The sequence below is a fragment of the Micropterus salmoides genome, unplaced genomic scaffold (assembly GCF_014851395.1).
Source record: "Micropterus salmoides isolate LMB-PRFRI ecotype aquatic unplaced genomic scaffold, ASM1485139v1 Ms_hic_scaffold_15, whole genome shotgun sequence".
Classification (NCBI taxonomy): Eukaryota; Metazoa; Chordata; class Actinopteri; order Centrarchiformes; family Centrarchidae; genus Micropterus; species Micropterus salmoides.
Window position 1 is genome coordinate 23,857,397 of NW_024040596.1, and position 15,968 is coordinate 23,873,364.

At 40.5% G+C, this 15,968-nt stretch overlaps 1 protein-coding gene across 2 annotated transcripts; it reads right to left on the reverse strand.

Annotated features, from left to right (window-relative positions):
• Nucleotides 1-11: 11 nt before the first annotated feature.
• cenpj (centromere protein J) lies at nucleotides 12-15,634 on the reverse strand. 2 transcript variants are annotated; one of them, XM_038721154.1, is made up of 19 exons: nucleotides 15,497-15,634; nucleotides 14,585-15,000; nucleotides 12,804-12,930; nucleotides 12,403-12,627; nucleotides 12,084-12,228; nucleotides 11,858-11,963; nucleotides 10,856-11,608; nucleotides 9,161-10,007; nucleotides 7,765-7,897; nucleotides 7,283-7,448; nucleotides 6,420-6,551; nucleotides 5,862-5,999; nucleotides 5,395-5,494; nucleotides 4,463-4,620; nucleotides 4,050-4,136; nucleotides 2,910-3,050; nucleotides 2,001-2,085; nucleotides 1,513-1,633; nucleotides 12-841 (listed from the first exon to the last, which is right to left on the reverse strand). In XM_038721154.1, exons 2-19 carry the CDS (start codon nucleotides 14,969-14,971, stop codon nucleotides 649-651), a joined length of 4,044 nt encoding a protein of 1,347 aa, XP_038577082.1. In that variant the 5' UTR covers nucleotides 14,972-15,000; nucleotides 15,497-15,634; the 3' UTR covers nucleotides 12-648. The 2 variants fall into 2 exon arrangements, with proteins under 2 accessions (XP_038577082.1, XP_038577081.1); XM_038721153.1 differs by having other exon boundaries at nucleotides 4,463-4,623; nucleotides 15,497-15,633.
• Between the last annotated feature and the right edge of the window lie 334 nt (nucleotides 15,635-15,968).

The window sequence follows — 15,968 nt, forward strand, 5'->3', positions numbered from 1 at the left end:
ATTCTAAAGAAAAAAGATAAAATTTATTTTACAAAAAATACAGTGAGCTAAGAAAATAAATATGTATTTAACATTTTTACAAATTAAAGTAGTTGTAAAAACCTCTCTCACACACACTCTCACACACACGTAGTTCTACTTGAATGTACTAAACAGGCGATGTTTTGTTTCTGTGCAGCATTTCATTATTCCTAGGCTTTTACTGAAAATGTAAACAATATGAATTATTGTTCAAATATTCAGATATAAGGGAATCTGGTAGATCAGTTGCCAGAAATATCCTGACACAAAGAAAAGATTGGTCTAGCCAGACTAAAGGATTAATTTCAGATGCCTGTTTTAGACACAAAACATGTTGCATCACTGAAACACTGAAGCTGCCCTGTGGAGTATTCTTCCAAATAACACAAGTTCCTAGTTAAAAAAAAAAATTGTGTGTATCCAATGACTTGAGGTTTAATATGTTGAATGCATAAATAAATAAAAAATATTTAAAAGGCTTATGACTTCCTCAAGCTCATCTACTGTGGAGTAGCTTTGCCTTGGATGTTTGAAGCACATTAGAGTCAAATGAGTTTCTGCTTTGTCAGAGACTTTTTGCGACTGGTCTATAGGAATCAGTTGTATGAATGTAGACTTGAGACGTTTCTACGCCCTGTTGTCCAGGATGACGTTGCCATCTTTGTCTTTGATCCTGAGCCGTCCATTGGGGTAGCGCGTTTCCTGCCTGCCGTCTGTGTACACCGTCTTCACAGTGCCGTCTGGGTACTCCCTCTTCTTGTAGTCTGCTGCGTGGATCTCCTTCTGGCCTGTGTTGAAGTGGATCTCTTTGGTCCCGTCCCTGAAAGAGGCAGCACGCATTCACACCAAGTTAGTGTTCAATTTAGGTGGAAATGGGTGAGACTCAACTAAAGTGGAAACAAACTCATCAATCAGCCAGAAACTACTACTAGAATGTTAGAAGAAATATTCCTTATAGTCCTTTTATAGAGCTGCAACAATTAGTCAATTGACAGATAAATAATTGGCAATTAATAATTGTTTTAGCCGTTTTTGTTACGCAAAAATACCAAATATTTGGTTTTTGGCTGGTCAGACGAAATATGGCTGTGGGGAATTGTAACAGGTATTTTTCTATTTTCTGACATTTTAGAGAAATTATTAAAAAATAAACAGAATTGACAATGAATAATTGATAGTTGAAGACCTAATACTTAAGGTAGGTTAGGTAAAAATATCAATTACACAAGTAAAATGCTTCATTTAAAATCCAACTCGAGTAAAAGTACTTGTTCTGCAGAACCCTAGCTGACTTGACATCCTCAGATTCTTAATACTTATGTATTATTATGTAATGCAAAGCTTGTTTAAGTAGCGTGAAGTACCTCAAGTGCCAAAACCGGACAACAGTGAGCATTTGTAAAGAGAAACTGATGTACAGTTTTCACCACAGACGTCTGGTTGAATTAGAACACACTGCAGCAGTACAACAAGCCAGAGCTGTGGTCTTACGGGTTGACTTGTATGATGGTCCCATCTGTTAGCACGCTCTCCTCCCTGCCGTTGGGGAACAGGTTCTTGACCGTCTGGTCTGGAAAGGTGATTTCCTTACGTCCATCTGGGAAATGCTTTTCTGGAAATAGAACAATGTACAGTACAGTTTGTCCCCCATTTACCTGTCAAATGGATTCAAATAAAACCACCAAAATAACTACACTGTCAAAATACAGCGGTCGAAAGTAATTAAGTACTTCAGTACAAGTAGTGTTATGTAAGTAAAACTGAATACATGACTTGCACTTGTAACTACACCTCAAAAACTCCCCCAACAGAAATAAAAAATTTTTATAGATGTGAAAATAAGTGATGGGAATCTCAACTAACTGCTCACTATGGAGTCAACTTTGAATATGTGAATATAAGGAGTAGTGAGATTTCAGACACAGATTGACCCCTCACAGCCAAAACCAGCGTCGTACCGCCTGATCTTTTGCGCTCACCAGTCTGGTTATTCGGAAAGTGCAGGACCTCCACGCCATCTGGGTAGGTGATGTGTGTCGTCTGGGCTTCAGCGTAGTAGTAGATCTGAGCACAAGCAGCAGAGCCATGACAAGAGAGAGAACCAGTAAATTAATTCAGATAGGTAACATGGCAAAGGTGCTTCTTATATTTAGTTTGTTCTCTGAGCAAAGACAAATCTATTCTGTTCACATCACTCTTTGATCGTAGGGGATAAAAACATCACTTCTATGATCACATCTATTTTTCCTGCAGTGTTCAAGCTTAAAGTAAGTTGAACTGACAGTCCTGTCCAGTCCGCATTAAAGTCACAGCCAAGAGTTTTTATTTGTGGCTTCAGTGTGCTTGCAACTTTCCTTCCTTAAGCAGAGACAACAAGTTGAAATCTGTGCAGTCCATTTAAGACCATTTACTCTCCTTTCCAAAACTGCTGTCCTTCATAAGTACAACAGTTTATTTCTAACGAGGTGCCATCAATCATTTAACAAAAACAGATTTACCCTCTTTTGGTAAAAAAAACAAAACAACAAAACTCCTACAAACTACTACTTTTAATTAAACTGGTATGAAAAAAGAAAACTGATTTGCTCAATTTAGGTATGTACACAAGAAGCATATTTGTGTTGCAGCTGGTTTGTGTTCAAATCTCAACCAAGAATATCTAATGGGGCAAAGTTAGTCCAACACCCCCTTCCCTCCTCCTACAGTTGCCCTTGAGCAAAGCGCATATGTCCAACAGCTCCCACAGCATGGTTTGTATTCAGCAGATCAGAATGATTCTTTTTACTATAATAAAACATCATTCTTATTCCTATGAAGGTTGAATCAGGTTATCGTAAGTAAAAGCGTCCGCCACATAAATGTTGTGTAACGTAAGATAAAGGTCTCACCACTCTCTGGTCGGCTGTGATCTGTTTGGTGTCTCCGTTGAAAAAGGTGACTTTGACCGTCAGTCCGTCTGCTGAAACCTCCTTCCTGGTCCCGTTGGGGAAGGCAATAAGGCGATCACCACCGGCCAGAACCTTCTCTATCTGGAAAGATCACAACCAGCTCTGAGGATACTTAACATCAGTAACAGCAAACACGCTCACTGCACAACAACGTCTTCAAGTGACATTTTGTCGAAGTCTTTGGCACAACTGTTGTTGTTACCTCTAGCTGTTTAGGTTTATGTTGTGGATAGGAAACTACAAAGTACAAATCATTTTTACATCAGTGTATTATTGAACTTACAAAATTTGGTAAATATCTCTCCCTGGAATCCTAAGCCCTAAGAATCTAGTAAGTTTTTCAGTTATTAGCTGCAGCAGGTAGATACAATTCTGACACGTGAAATCGTCACTTTGACAGTTTTTAGCTTTTTTACTTCATACACGCAACAGTATCTGTCCTGTATGTTGAGTCTTTGCAGTGTGCAACAAAACAATGACTCTTTATTATCATTAAGTACTTTGGTTTTACTTGTTAGTGGTAATTTTCCATCTAGACTTAAGAGTATAAGGGTCACTCAAATTCCATGAAAAGACCAAAACAGACGACTGATTGATCTGATTCAAGAGTTCCTTCATTACACTGTAGTTTATTTTGAATCAGTCCCACATTCAACGTCCGTGTAAATACTTGCACCAAATTCTGAAAAAAGTCCTTAATAAATACACAGTTTATACCTGTTAGAGCAACGCTATACATTTGAGAGCCATATTTAAAGACTTATATCTTCAGTAGGAACACGTGGCCTTTGTGCTAGGAGCAACTGACAGGCTGGGGAAGTCGGCCAATATTGAGAGACGGACAAACACATTGTTGTTTTTGATCTTTTCATGGGATTTATTGACAAAAACTATAAAAATATCGGGAGCCTTATCCTTTTAACATCCAAATTATGGTCAAATGATTAAAGAATTCATTTCCTGCTTTGCAGTTTTCCTTATCAGTCTCAGAATGCTGAAAGCATCTACTGCCTGGTTGCTCCCATCAAGACAAGTTTTCTGGATTTCATATTCTGATGAAACATCTTTCCACTGTCTCACCTTCCCATCAGGGTGTGTGATAACCTGAGCTGATTCTGGCTCTTCTGCCTCACTGCAATCTGGTTCTATGGGCGGAGAATCTCCTTTCTACAATGAGAAGAAGAACAAATTATTAAACATGTGACTGAGCCCTGATGGACAGCAGCATGTTCAGATTGGCCCCGACAGCCCACAACCCTGAACAGGATAAGAAGGTTGAAAAAAAAACAATGGATGAATAGATGAATTTGTGATTAAATGAACTGACCACACTGAACAGTCTCTAAACAGGGTCAGGGGCCGTAAATTTGCTTTAGCTGGATGCCCAATACATTTGTTGTTTACCAGTTACTGTGCTGCAGCATTTTGAAGAACCTGCAGTGTCTGATTTGTTATACCAGACACAAGAGAACTACACTACTGGCGATGCTTACCAGAGAGCAGTTGTGCCAGTGTTCTTGGTTTGGTGGTTTGTCCTGGCTCTTGCTGGAGGGTGCTGACCTCTCCTCTGTCCTCCTGCCAGGCGATGAAGAAGAGGAGGATGTGGACGAGCGTCCCGGCCCGGGTGGCTTCCTCAAGCTGCTCTTTATCCCTGCTGACAAAGAAAATACGAAAACATTGGTTCAGTCGAGGATGGGTTAAATTTACTGGATGGCAGATTACAACCAATTAATTTTGCAGCCTGCAGGGTTCAGGCTGTTTGAGAGTCAGTATATCTGATTAAAAATCCACTCTGCAAAGACAGAAATACAGAAAACCTTTCCACAAACATAAAACCTCTTTCTGACTGGCTCGTCAGATGAATTTAAATTTACTAATGTTTTGTTTTTTTTGGCCACTTGGGGACAGTGGAAACACGCAATGAACATAATACTGACTTGTTTCATCACCATTTAAGTTGATATATTTATGTTTCTATCAAATACAGAACATTATTATTCATTTTGAAGTTGTGTTTGTGTCCACCTGGCAAATCTCTCTCCCTTTACTTCTTTTCTCATCTCAAACCAACTCTTCAGGAAAATATATAGCTCTTTAGCTGTGAAATGCTCTGCTTATCAAAGGTTTTTCGTTGCGAACAAAGTGGTGAGAGTGAACCAAAACAGTACATTTATGGGCTAGAAAACCAAAACAATGAGCTGAAAGTTACTATAAAGCTCCATCAGGCTGAGGGGAACCTGGGTGATAATCTTCTGTTGGTTCATCACTAAACACAACAACTTTTACGTTTTTATTTAATCCTTTGTTAATGTAAAAATATTGATTATAGCTACTTTAAAGTCTGCAAACGCCTCTAACTCCAAAACCCATATGCCAGTAAATCTATGATCTTTTTCTCCCTGTGAACAGAAACTCCTCACCGTACCTGGAGCCCCCTGACTGACCTCCCTGGAGCTCCATTTGCTGGCAGCAGTGCTGCTCAGTGGAGGGCTGATGCTGCTGCCTGCTCTGGAGTCTAGAGGACTCTGAAAACAAAGAGACACCATTAGCAATTTCTATGTTATGTCAAGATGAGGAAACAATCTGAAGAGATAATTAGAGATCCTACACGGTTGGAAATTGAAAAGAATTTGGTTGATTAAACATTTGGGTACTGTCAATGACCCCTGATGCTAACCGCGTAAGGTTGCTAACTGTCACTTTGTCTGACGATAACAAAAATCCATATTATGGACTCATCATTTCTCCAGCATAGTCCTGGTCACACATTTAAAATATTTTATTTAACTGCAGTCTAATCAAGAAATAACAGGTCTAAATCATATTGTTTTGTGACCATACAATGCAGAGAACGTGAATATAACTAATAGGAAAAAGTATAAACATCCTTACAGCAAATTTCACTCCTTTGGTCACAGGTGGCACACTGTTTTCAAATATTCTGGGAACATCTTTCGTCTCTTTGTCCTTCTCTGCATTGACAGGGTTTTTCTTCCAGGCACTGAGACGGAGCTTTTCCAACATATGGATCTTAAATTAAAAGACAAAGTATACTTAAAAAAGAGGGAAAAAAACAATATTGCTACAACTACAACTAAACCATGAAAAGGGAGAAGTATATATATCTATACATTATATGGGTGTTTTTCTCTATGATCTATCACCTGGTATTAAATTAAAGCTAACTACTTGGGGGGGGGGGGGGACTTGCAGACTTGTCAATAGACATCCCAGGGCGAGGGGAGCAATGCAAGGAACTTTAAGGATGTCACACTGTACGGGTTGCATTTACACCAGGCTGGGATCTGAGCACAATTTAAGCCAGACCACCTCCAGATGTGGTCAGGTCGATCCGATCGCATTCCGATCCCAAAGCGTTCTGCGTGCATTCGCACCTGGCACTGACGTGTGTGTGCACATGGGGTAAAGGGTCAGAGTTAAGGGGGATACCTCGTCCCGGAGAGAACTGTTCTCCTCGTTGAGGGAGTCAATCTGTTGCCGCAGCCGGCTGTGTGTGGAGGCCCAGCGACTTTCCCTCCCCCTCAGCTCCTCCTGCAGGGAGCTTAGCTGCTGCTTCAACGCCTGGCAGAGAGAACAAGGACAGATTAAAGGGCAGTTTATCCCATTTCAAGATTTCACACCATATCTTCTTGTTGTGCTGCCAAACAGGTCAGTTACGGTTTGTGACCATTGTTTTTAATTGGTTTGAATTTGATGTACAATGTTTTTTTAACTTCAGCTACTTGTGAATGTGCAACACACTTTTCAAACTGTCAGACTCTCTGATGTGACTCCAGTGTAAAATGTGTCTGAGTTGGAAATCTCATTGTTAGCCCCAAATGATTTTGGTGTTAAGACAACACTAACATATCATCTTTTAAGTTTATATGGCAAAACTATTGCTTACTTACACATCGAGCAGATTTGCTGCAACATTAGCATTTATTCAAGTCACGGTTTTAAGGATGTGCTGCAGGACTCAAATCAATTTCACTATTAATCAGAGGAGTGGGACAGGATGGGAATAATAAAGTTTTTATATATAAATATGCAGTTATGATATGAATAAATGCTATTTTCAGACTTTTCTTCTCTGGAACAGGATGGGAAAGGGGTCATTCTTTTGGGATTAGGACAGGAATTTATTTTTTTTACTCTATCATGGGATTCGGACGGGACAGGAGTATTTTTGTGGGAGTGGGATGGGACAGGAGTGGAAATTCACTCATGTGTCACACTAATGTAAAGTACACATAAGTCAAACTATTAACATGTTAATTGCTGATCTGATGCGAGTTTTGTCCGTGAGTCACCTGGATTTCCTCTCGTTCCTTCTTGTCAGGTATGGCTCTGGCAGCCGCCACATGCTTCTCAAACAGTTTGCGCTCCTTCTGCAACTTCCTGTTCTCCTCTTTCTTGTGCTCCTCAAACTTGGCCAGCTCCTCCGATTTCATCTTCTCAAACTCCAAACGCTCCTTCCTGCAAAAACAACAACAAAGCAGATATAAATCGCACAGGCAAGGACAGACAAACTCACATTCATCAAAATATTTCCAACCACATTGGATGTACATTTGAAGAGATTACTTCAAAAGTGCAAGTAATCAGATGTTCATCATTCAGGGTCTCCGAAAGCGTAGTCGGGTGTCTTGCTTTTTAACACAAGACTTTTTAAGACTTTTAACACATCCACTGTCAAATTGTGTTGTGCAAGCAAACTAACAGTTATATGGTAGTATAAATATTAAAATGTAAAGGGTACTGAAACAACATTTGGTGCAGACAGATGTCTCACCTGAGATTTTCCTGGGTTTTCTCATTCTCCTGTCTGAGTTTGGTGAGGGCAGCATTCTCCTTCCTAAATCTCTCGATCTCAATCTCCAGCTCAACCAGTCTCTCCCTCAGCAGTCTAGACTGGACCTGCTGACCTGGGGACGAGGACACACACACATGAACACTCGCACAGAAAACGCCCACTGCACACCAATATCTGATCCTTAACTGCCTCGGTGATCAATATCAAGCTTAAAACTAGGACTGCTCATCTGTGATCTGTCACTTTTATTAGACATAGAATTTCATGGCCAATAACCATAAATGTTCGTTGTGGCTGATACAGATAGGATGACTGATTATATTAATCTTACAAATGGAAAAATGTGAACAATAAATATTATAGTTTTTTTTTCTAATAAAACTACAATCTTTAGAGAGTTTTCAACATCCTCAGAATAGAGAATGCACTGTAAACTTATTTGTAAAACCTTAGTTTATATTTTTAATATTTACACTTTCTAATAACACACCATATCTCCTTTTTGACAAAGATGTATAGGCTACATAAACCATTAGAATAATGTAATTAAGGGTTTCCTAAAGCCCATGACTCCACAGTTTAGAAGCCTCAAGCCTTTTACAATAAACTGGCAAACAGTCCTGTGGCATCATTCAACATTGCTCGTACTGTCTCCCTTACTGGATGCCCTTATCGGAACGATTACATTTTCTTACATACTTATTATAATATATTAGCCATCTATATATTATGAATCCCTAGTTTTTATATTTTGTCTTTCCAGCAAAGTGATTGTTATTATAATCCTTTCTGGTTTTACAGATGTGGCCTCAGGGACCAAAACGCCTCTCTATAGTAGAGAGAAAAAAAAAAATCAAATTAAAAGTACATTACATGATACAATAAAGTCACAGCCAGCCTCTGGTCAAGCATATGTGCATTTTTTCCAGGTACTGAACATACTGTTGCCGGTATTGATTATTCCAAAAACTTTATATCACAATATTACAGACAGAAAGAAGTACAAGGCAGACAGGCAGAGCTGCTGACATGTTATGTTGAAGCGATAAGTTGATCAACAATTTAAATAAATGATTAATTGTCTTTCAGTGAGCAAACATGGCACTGACTGGCACCAGCTTGACAAATATCAATATAGGTATCCGCCACAAATCTCCAGGATCACACAGGCTGTATTGTAACATTGTACAGACTTTGATTAATTGCATTAATTGAAAAAATAATGTTGAAAACTAATGAAAATAATATTATGTTGCAACCCTATCGTCATGCATCAGTGCCAATCACATTCATGTGCGAACAGTGATGAAAATCTGCCTCCTGTCTGACTGTACAGTGAGAATATAAACACTGATAATAGGTTATGATGTCTCACCTGTCTCCTCCTCTGGCTTTTTGGATTCAGGAGCAACAGAAGCAGCAGGAGGGGGAGGGAGAGGTGCATTCTGGGCCTTTGGCTTCAGCAAGGGGAACAACTTTGTCATGAGTTGGGAGGCTGGAGGATGAGCATCAGGCTCCTGATTAGCTGAACCAATGACCGTGCCTTTATCCAGCTCCACAACTTTGCTCACTGCCACCTTCCTTAGCAGAGTCCGCTGCGGTGGTGAGACTCCATTGACTGTTGCCTTGGACACTGGACAAACTCCTCTACAGTCACTGGCTGTGCCGACTGCAATGTCCTCCAGGTCGTTCCACGTGTCGTTGTCGTCAAACACAACTCTACCCTGCTGCCCGTCTTTCTCCTCTATCAGAGTGGACTCATCAGTATTGCTGAGGATGCTGTCCGTCTCCCCATCGTCTACTTGTGTCACGTCTGAATCCCTGCAACTGTCCTCGTCCTGATACGACCGTTTGTCATATGGCTGATTTGACTGTGCAGGAAAGCAGTGGGTGCTGGGAAATGGTGGGTTTCCCGCCACTTCCTGATCTTCAAATTCAGAGCCACCACAGGATGAAACGGCTGAGCTTTCGTGCTCATCTTCCCTCCCACTGTCCTGTTCCTCCTTATCCTCAACACTCACTTTATTCCGGAGTGCATCGTCTCTTATCTTCATCACACCAGCTTCTGAGTTCATGGAACTGCCTTTATAGGCCAAGCCACCACTACTACCAACACTGTAGCACCTCTGTAGTGCACCTCTTGGGGGTGACTTGATGGGGGTAGAAGAAAGCCGTCGAGGGTGTAGCCCCATGGCAGCCTGCAGCTTGTCCATCTGAAGAACCTACAAGAACAGAACAAAGAGTCTTTAAAAAAAATCACACAGCTTAGAGTCAACATGTCAAATATAACCGCATGATACATGGGAAAATAATCCACACAACCAAGTCAGTAAATACTGGAACATTTTATACTATCCTAGTCCAAGCAGTTGCTTTCTGCTTACCCCAGATTATACTACCATTACATACAGAAATTTGGTAGAATTTTCTCTACAGTGGTCATTTAGGGGGGCAAAGACAATAAAGGGATGACAGGAAATCACAGGGGAAGAGAAATAGGAAATGACATGCAACAAAGGCCTTTTAGCTAGACACAAACCTAGAACGTTGTGTCTCATGGCACCTTAACCTCTAGGCTACAAATGCGACCGACCATGGTGATATCTTAAACTACAATAACAGACATTTGTCCACTTGGCAACAGCTTGGAAACAAGCTGTAACGCTGACATGAGAGGGTTTTTAGAGCCCCTTAACTGAAAACAGCTGCCTGCTGTGACCATGAAGTATGCTGATGAGAGTGAATCAAAACTGTTGCAGGCTGGAAAAACCAAAACAAGGAGCTGAAAGATACTATTAAGCTCAGTAGACGTCCAGTATTCACATACAAATTGTCATGTGATACATTGTCATTATAAACATATTGATTATGGCAGCTTTAAACAAGCATTGCATACTCTTAAAAGAAATCACCATGGTAGAGAAAATGTAAGACTTGGACAAGGTGCCCAAGACATTTCATCAAGCTACCTTTTAGTGTAGTGCAAGTGTGAGTGCAGAAATTCACAAATAATCTGATAATACAGCCTTGACTTAAAACACAGAAATCACTAGCGTGTTAAATAAAGCACCTTCATGACAAAAGAGGAGTTGGACGAGAAGGACAGCTCCTCGGCCGCTTGCTCCAGCAGCTCAAACTCTCCCAGCTCCATGTTTTCCACCTGCCGGTCACACTCCCAACGCTGGAGCTTCTCCTGAAACGACAACTCGAACGAATCCTGGGGAACTCCATCTCCTCCTCCTCCTGATTCCACTCCTGAACCACAAGCGGCATCATCGCTTTCAGCCTTCTCTGGCCCTCTTAACATGCCCACCTGTTTGGTTACAGGGTTTGGCTGCGTGTTGGGACCAGGGTTCCTCACGGCCTGAGCTGACAGACCTACTTTCCTATTATTCTGTGCCATTACTTTACCCACTTGTTTGGTTGGTCTACCCTCTGGGTCTGTTTGAACAGACTCTGGTCCTTCTGTGTTCTGTCTTTGATGACTACCTAAAACCTTCATCCGTGCTGTTTTATTATCAACTCTGACGTCCTGAGCAGGCAAACTGACATCTTTCAGTCGGTTTTCCTTGTTCAGTGTGGCGGTTTTACGTTGGACAGGAAGCCGCTGGACACTATTTGTGCCTCCTCTCTGGATGGCTGCAGGCTCTGAGTTGCTGCGGCAGATTACTCTGGCCTGGGGTTGTTGTGGTTTGGGATCCTTCTTCACCTCCGTTTTTGGTAACGAGGCTTTGCGATTATTGGTAAATCTTGAGAGGCCCTCGCCTCGCTTCAGAAAGGCCCTCTTAGGAGGAGCTTGTACAGCAACAGCTCCATCTTGGCTCTGTTATGGTGAGGAGACGCAATGTTAATTTGGATGTTTCTCGCATTAAAAAAAAAATAAAAAATTGCTATTGTAGCAACCCTAAAGACTAAGATGTTAAAGCTTCCTTGAATGCACCAATATGGAGAGGCTCTGCTTGCAACTACATTTTCGGGTGACAGTCAGTCTTGACTGAGACACCAACCGTGTGTTTTAGCACTGACTGATGATTTATTTGTTCATAAGGAGACCCTTGTTATATTCTCTGACCTGCTGTTGCCGGGCAGACTTCAGCCTCTGCTCCTCCAGCCTCAGCTGCTCCTCCAACAACTCATCAAACGTCTTCTTCTGACCCCCAATACCCGGCATTATAGGCCTGGAGAGGGACACACATACACACACACAGCAAATGTATGCAATAAAACAAATTTGGCAACAAATAAACTCACACAAAACAGGGGGACTTCAGAACAGAATATGAGAATATAGTATATACCTGTCATGGAAGACTTCAACTCCTTTTCTGCTGTAGTCTTCAGCCAAAGCTACGCTATTACTTGGTATAAACGTATCATCATGCTCATGAAACTGACTAGTATCGCCACTCTGTTCCTCATCATCTTCTCTTGAGTTCCTTGTGCCTGTAGTAAAACACACACTGTTAGAATTACACGCCGAAGTGATTTATACTGAAAATCGTGTCAAAAATCTGATGAAAACAATGGTAGGCTTGTGCTGGCTGCTGTACTCAAAATGCACATACAAAAACTGTACAAATTCAGTTGTCACCTTAAGCTTAAATTACATTTTCTCACCATCTTTCTCATTCTCAACCTCCTCATAATCTTGACCTCTTGCAAGCCGCTCCTGCTTCCCTGCTGGTGAGTGCTCTTGTTCCTGTCGGGGGCCAGAGGTGGAGCCCTGTGGGACCCCAGTGCAGCTTATGGTGGGGCTGTTTAGGCTCTCTGTGTAATGATAGGCTTCTTGGAGTGAGTTCTCCCTCCATTCTGCTCTTGACAGCCCCGAACTATCTGTGTGATCTGTAAGATACATTCACAGTCACTTTACACAATGAGTAGAGGAAAATGTACACATTAAGAATCTATGGGAGGAAGCAGAGCAAATACATTCACAAATCAACCCAGATATTTTATATCTTAAGTGAAACTAATTATCACATTTGCAGTTCTTCTCGTAATTTATTTTTTATTTTTACCTCCTGTGCAGTCTTCAGATCCATTCATCCTTCCCAGCAGCCTCTGCTGCTCCTTCTGGAGGCGAAGCAGCTCCTCCAATTGATGGGCTTTTAGCTGCTCCTGCATGTGCTGCTGCCATTTCCTCAACTGTACAAACACAATATCATATTTTAATTATCAATGTAGCTAACACTCTTATCCAGAGTAGGGCTGGACAATAAAACAATAACTATCGCAATATAATTTTTTTCAATAACAATATTACAAATGTTCAATAAATGTTTGATTTTATTCTCTTGAATCATACACAAATTAGGACTTGATTAGATTTTTTTTAGGAAAAAGGCCTAAATAAAGGTTTTACTTAATTTCACTCATGCATACTTGTTGACAAAGATTTTATTATAAATTGTTTTGAATGTTCTACCTCAGATTTGTGAAGTGATCCATTGTTTGGCATCAAGTGTTTGTTCTGACCATAAAGAAGAGTTTATTTAACCATCTGGTTTCTTCAACTTTCACTCAGGAGCAAAAGTCAGCCTTTAAACTCAAAAGAAATAACGATTTGATACTTATCGTGATAATTATCAATATCGAAAAATATGAAACTTAATCATGATAACATGTTTGGCCATATCGTCCAGCCCTAATCCAAAGTGTCTCACAGTGTTTTTCAGTAGGCTTGAAAGTAGGGCTGACGTCCCCAAATGTCTTGTTTTGTCCACAACCCAAACATATTCAGTTTACTGTAATAAAGTAGTAAAGAAACCAGAAAATATTCACATTTAAGAAGCTGGAATCAGACAATTTTTTTACCCTTAAAAAATTACTCATTGGTTGATAACTAATCGATTAATCGTTGCAGCTCTATGACATTTCAACTAGACACCTGGCATTTGATTACCACACTGGTCACAGTGAGAACTGGACTTGTGTCCTCACACTGACAATAATTCCACCTCAGATTTTTCCAACAAGCAAATTTATTTGTGGCTTCTCACCAAAACTGTGCACTGTACATACTGATGAATTACCATATTAAAACTGTTAACTGAAATAAAGAAGAGTCCACAAATTGTTTTTTTCAAACTGACTTGCATGCACGCACTATTTGAGTCTTGTCTACATAAATGGCCTTTGGAGCGAAAAACTAATAGCAAGAAGAGTCAAAGACTGTTTGTGACGCAGGTGGTGGTTGTTAACTAAACAGGACGCAGTAATATAATCAACACTGAAGCCCACACAAAGTGCCAGAAATTTACATTTTCATGACATCAACAGATTACATCCTGGCGTAGGTTCCTGGGGAGTCCAGGTGTTGGATTACATTAGTAAGGAATATGTTGTTGCAGGCCTATTCACATTTGGTTTGATATATCAATGTTATACTGTGTATATACCAAAATACGGTGTTCATTCAACCTTGTTCGTGTCACTAAAGACCACTAGAATTTAAGGACCATCTCCCATCAACAGAATATATCACAATATCTGTTTAGATATGGAAAATCAGTAGTTAAATTGTCAAGCAGATGTCAATTGCATGGTAATGAAAAGAGCTGTCAGTTTCAGCTGGCATGGTCAGGTATATCAAATACTCTGAGAGAAGTCTGACTCAGATTTAAAAAAATCTTTGTAGAGTTAATTTTGACAACCACATGGTGTATTCTAATTCAGAATAATAATTTAATCTCATGATATTATTACAGCAATAGGCAATGCAGATTTGTCAAAACCCCGGGCAGAAACACTATCAATTGTAGGAACACACCAGATTCTGAAAGCGCTATCATGTCCTTACCTGTTCAAGCTTCATCATTAGGGACAGATCCTGTGATTTGCTCGTCATCTCATCCAAACTGTCCAACTCTCCATCTGAATTTCTCTGAGCTACAGAGGACAGTCCGTTTACTGGCCTGTCAGCTCCAGCCTTCTCTCCACCAGGTGACCGGGCAAAGCCATCCACACCAAGACAGCTGCTGTCTGCGGAGGCGGGCAGAGGGGCAAAGTCGGAGGCAAATGAGTCGTCTGGCTCCAGGGGCTGGGATCCCACGGCGGGGATGTGTCGCAAGGAGCCAGCCAAGTCCGGGCAGGGGTTGAGGATTACCCCGGCTCTGGAGCTACTTGGCATCCAGCGAGCTAAGAACTCTGCTGCCTGGGAGTACTGAAGCCCGGCTGGAGATGACATGATGATCGCGCAGTCTCAGGCAGGGCTCGCTAATCCAGGATTGGAAAAACAGATTATGGTGTCAGGTTAAGGGTTAATCATACCGTAGATGATGCCTAGATCCAAGAAAACTATATATAGTAGTGATTTACGTTGAAATAACATGAGCTGTTTATATTAATCTGGCTTTAAACCGTTACACGTTAACGTAAACCGAAGCCTGTCACGACAGTACAGTGTCGGTTTTAAATGAGCGTTTGTTTGGTTAACTTAGCAACAGCACACTAACAACAGCTGCTCATGAAAACGGCTGAATCATTTACATGGTGACAACATTCATGACATGTTCAGCTAAGGCCGATGGTGCTGTTAGTTCATGTGTTAGTCCATTATCGGTGCATTTAGAAGTATTTGTCTGTCTGCGGTTGTTAGCACTGGTTGCTTTAACGTCACATACAAAAATAAGTTTTTTTACTGGTGTTACACTGTAGTAACAAGGCAGAGAAATTCGCAACATCAATAAAAGTGTGGAAACATGTGATTTACCTGTAACATAAGCGAAAAGCAGCGTTACTTGAGTGAAAGTGTTCGTTATAGTAGCATAACACAGAGAAGTTTCGAAGCCTGCCGCCATATCAAAACAAAGCCCGCGAGAGCGACTACAAACCACACCAGTTGTTGCATTGTGGGTAATGTAGTTAAATGGAAGTTTTAAACCGTCTGTTTTTCTAATATTATTTCACTTTTTGTTTAATATAAATCAAACACTACACTACACTAACTAAAATATATACATACTAAGCGTGTTTAGAAAATTAAAAGTGAAATTTGTGTCTAGCAACATTTTTAGAAAAACGATCTTTGAACTATATCCGGTTTAACGTCACTGCGCAAAAATATTTCACAATAAAGGTCATTGAGCGAATAAAAAGTGGCGCACTGTTGAGTTTTCAATTTGCAAACTGAAGTTCTTATGTAGTTTAGGTTACATTGCTATATACTTTGTTAAATTTGTGTT

Coding starts and splice junctions, on each gene's coding strand:
- cenpj (XM_038721153.1), bottom strand. CDS start 14,971: ATGTCATCTCCAGCCGGGCTTCAGTACTCCCAGGCAGCAGAGTTCTTA. Junction 5,495..5,861: donor CCAAAGGAGTGAAATTTGCT/GTAAGGATGTTT, acceptor CTTTGTTTTCAG/AGTCCTCTAGACTCCAGAGC. Junction 4,624..5,394: donor GGTCAGTCAGGGGGCTCCAG/GTACGGTGAGGA, acceptor TTTCTTTGTCAG/CAGGGATAAAGAGCAGCTTG.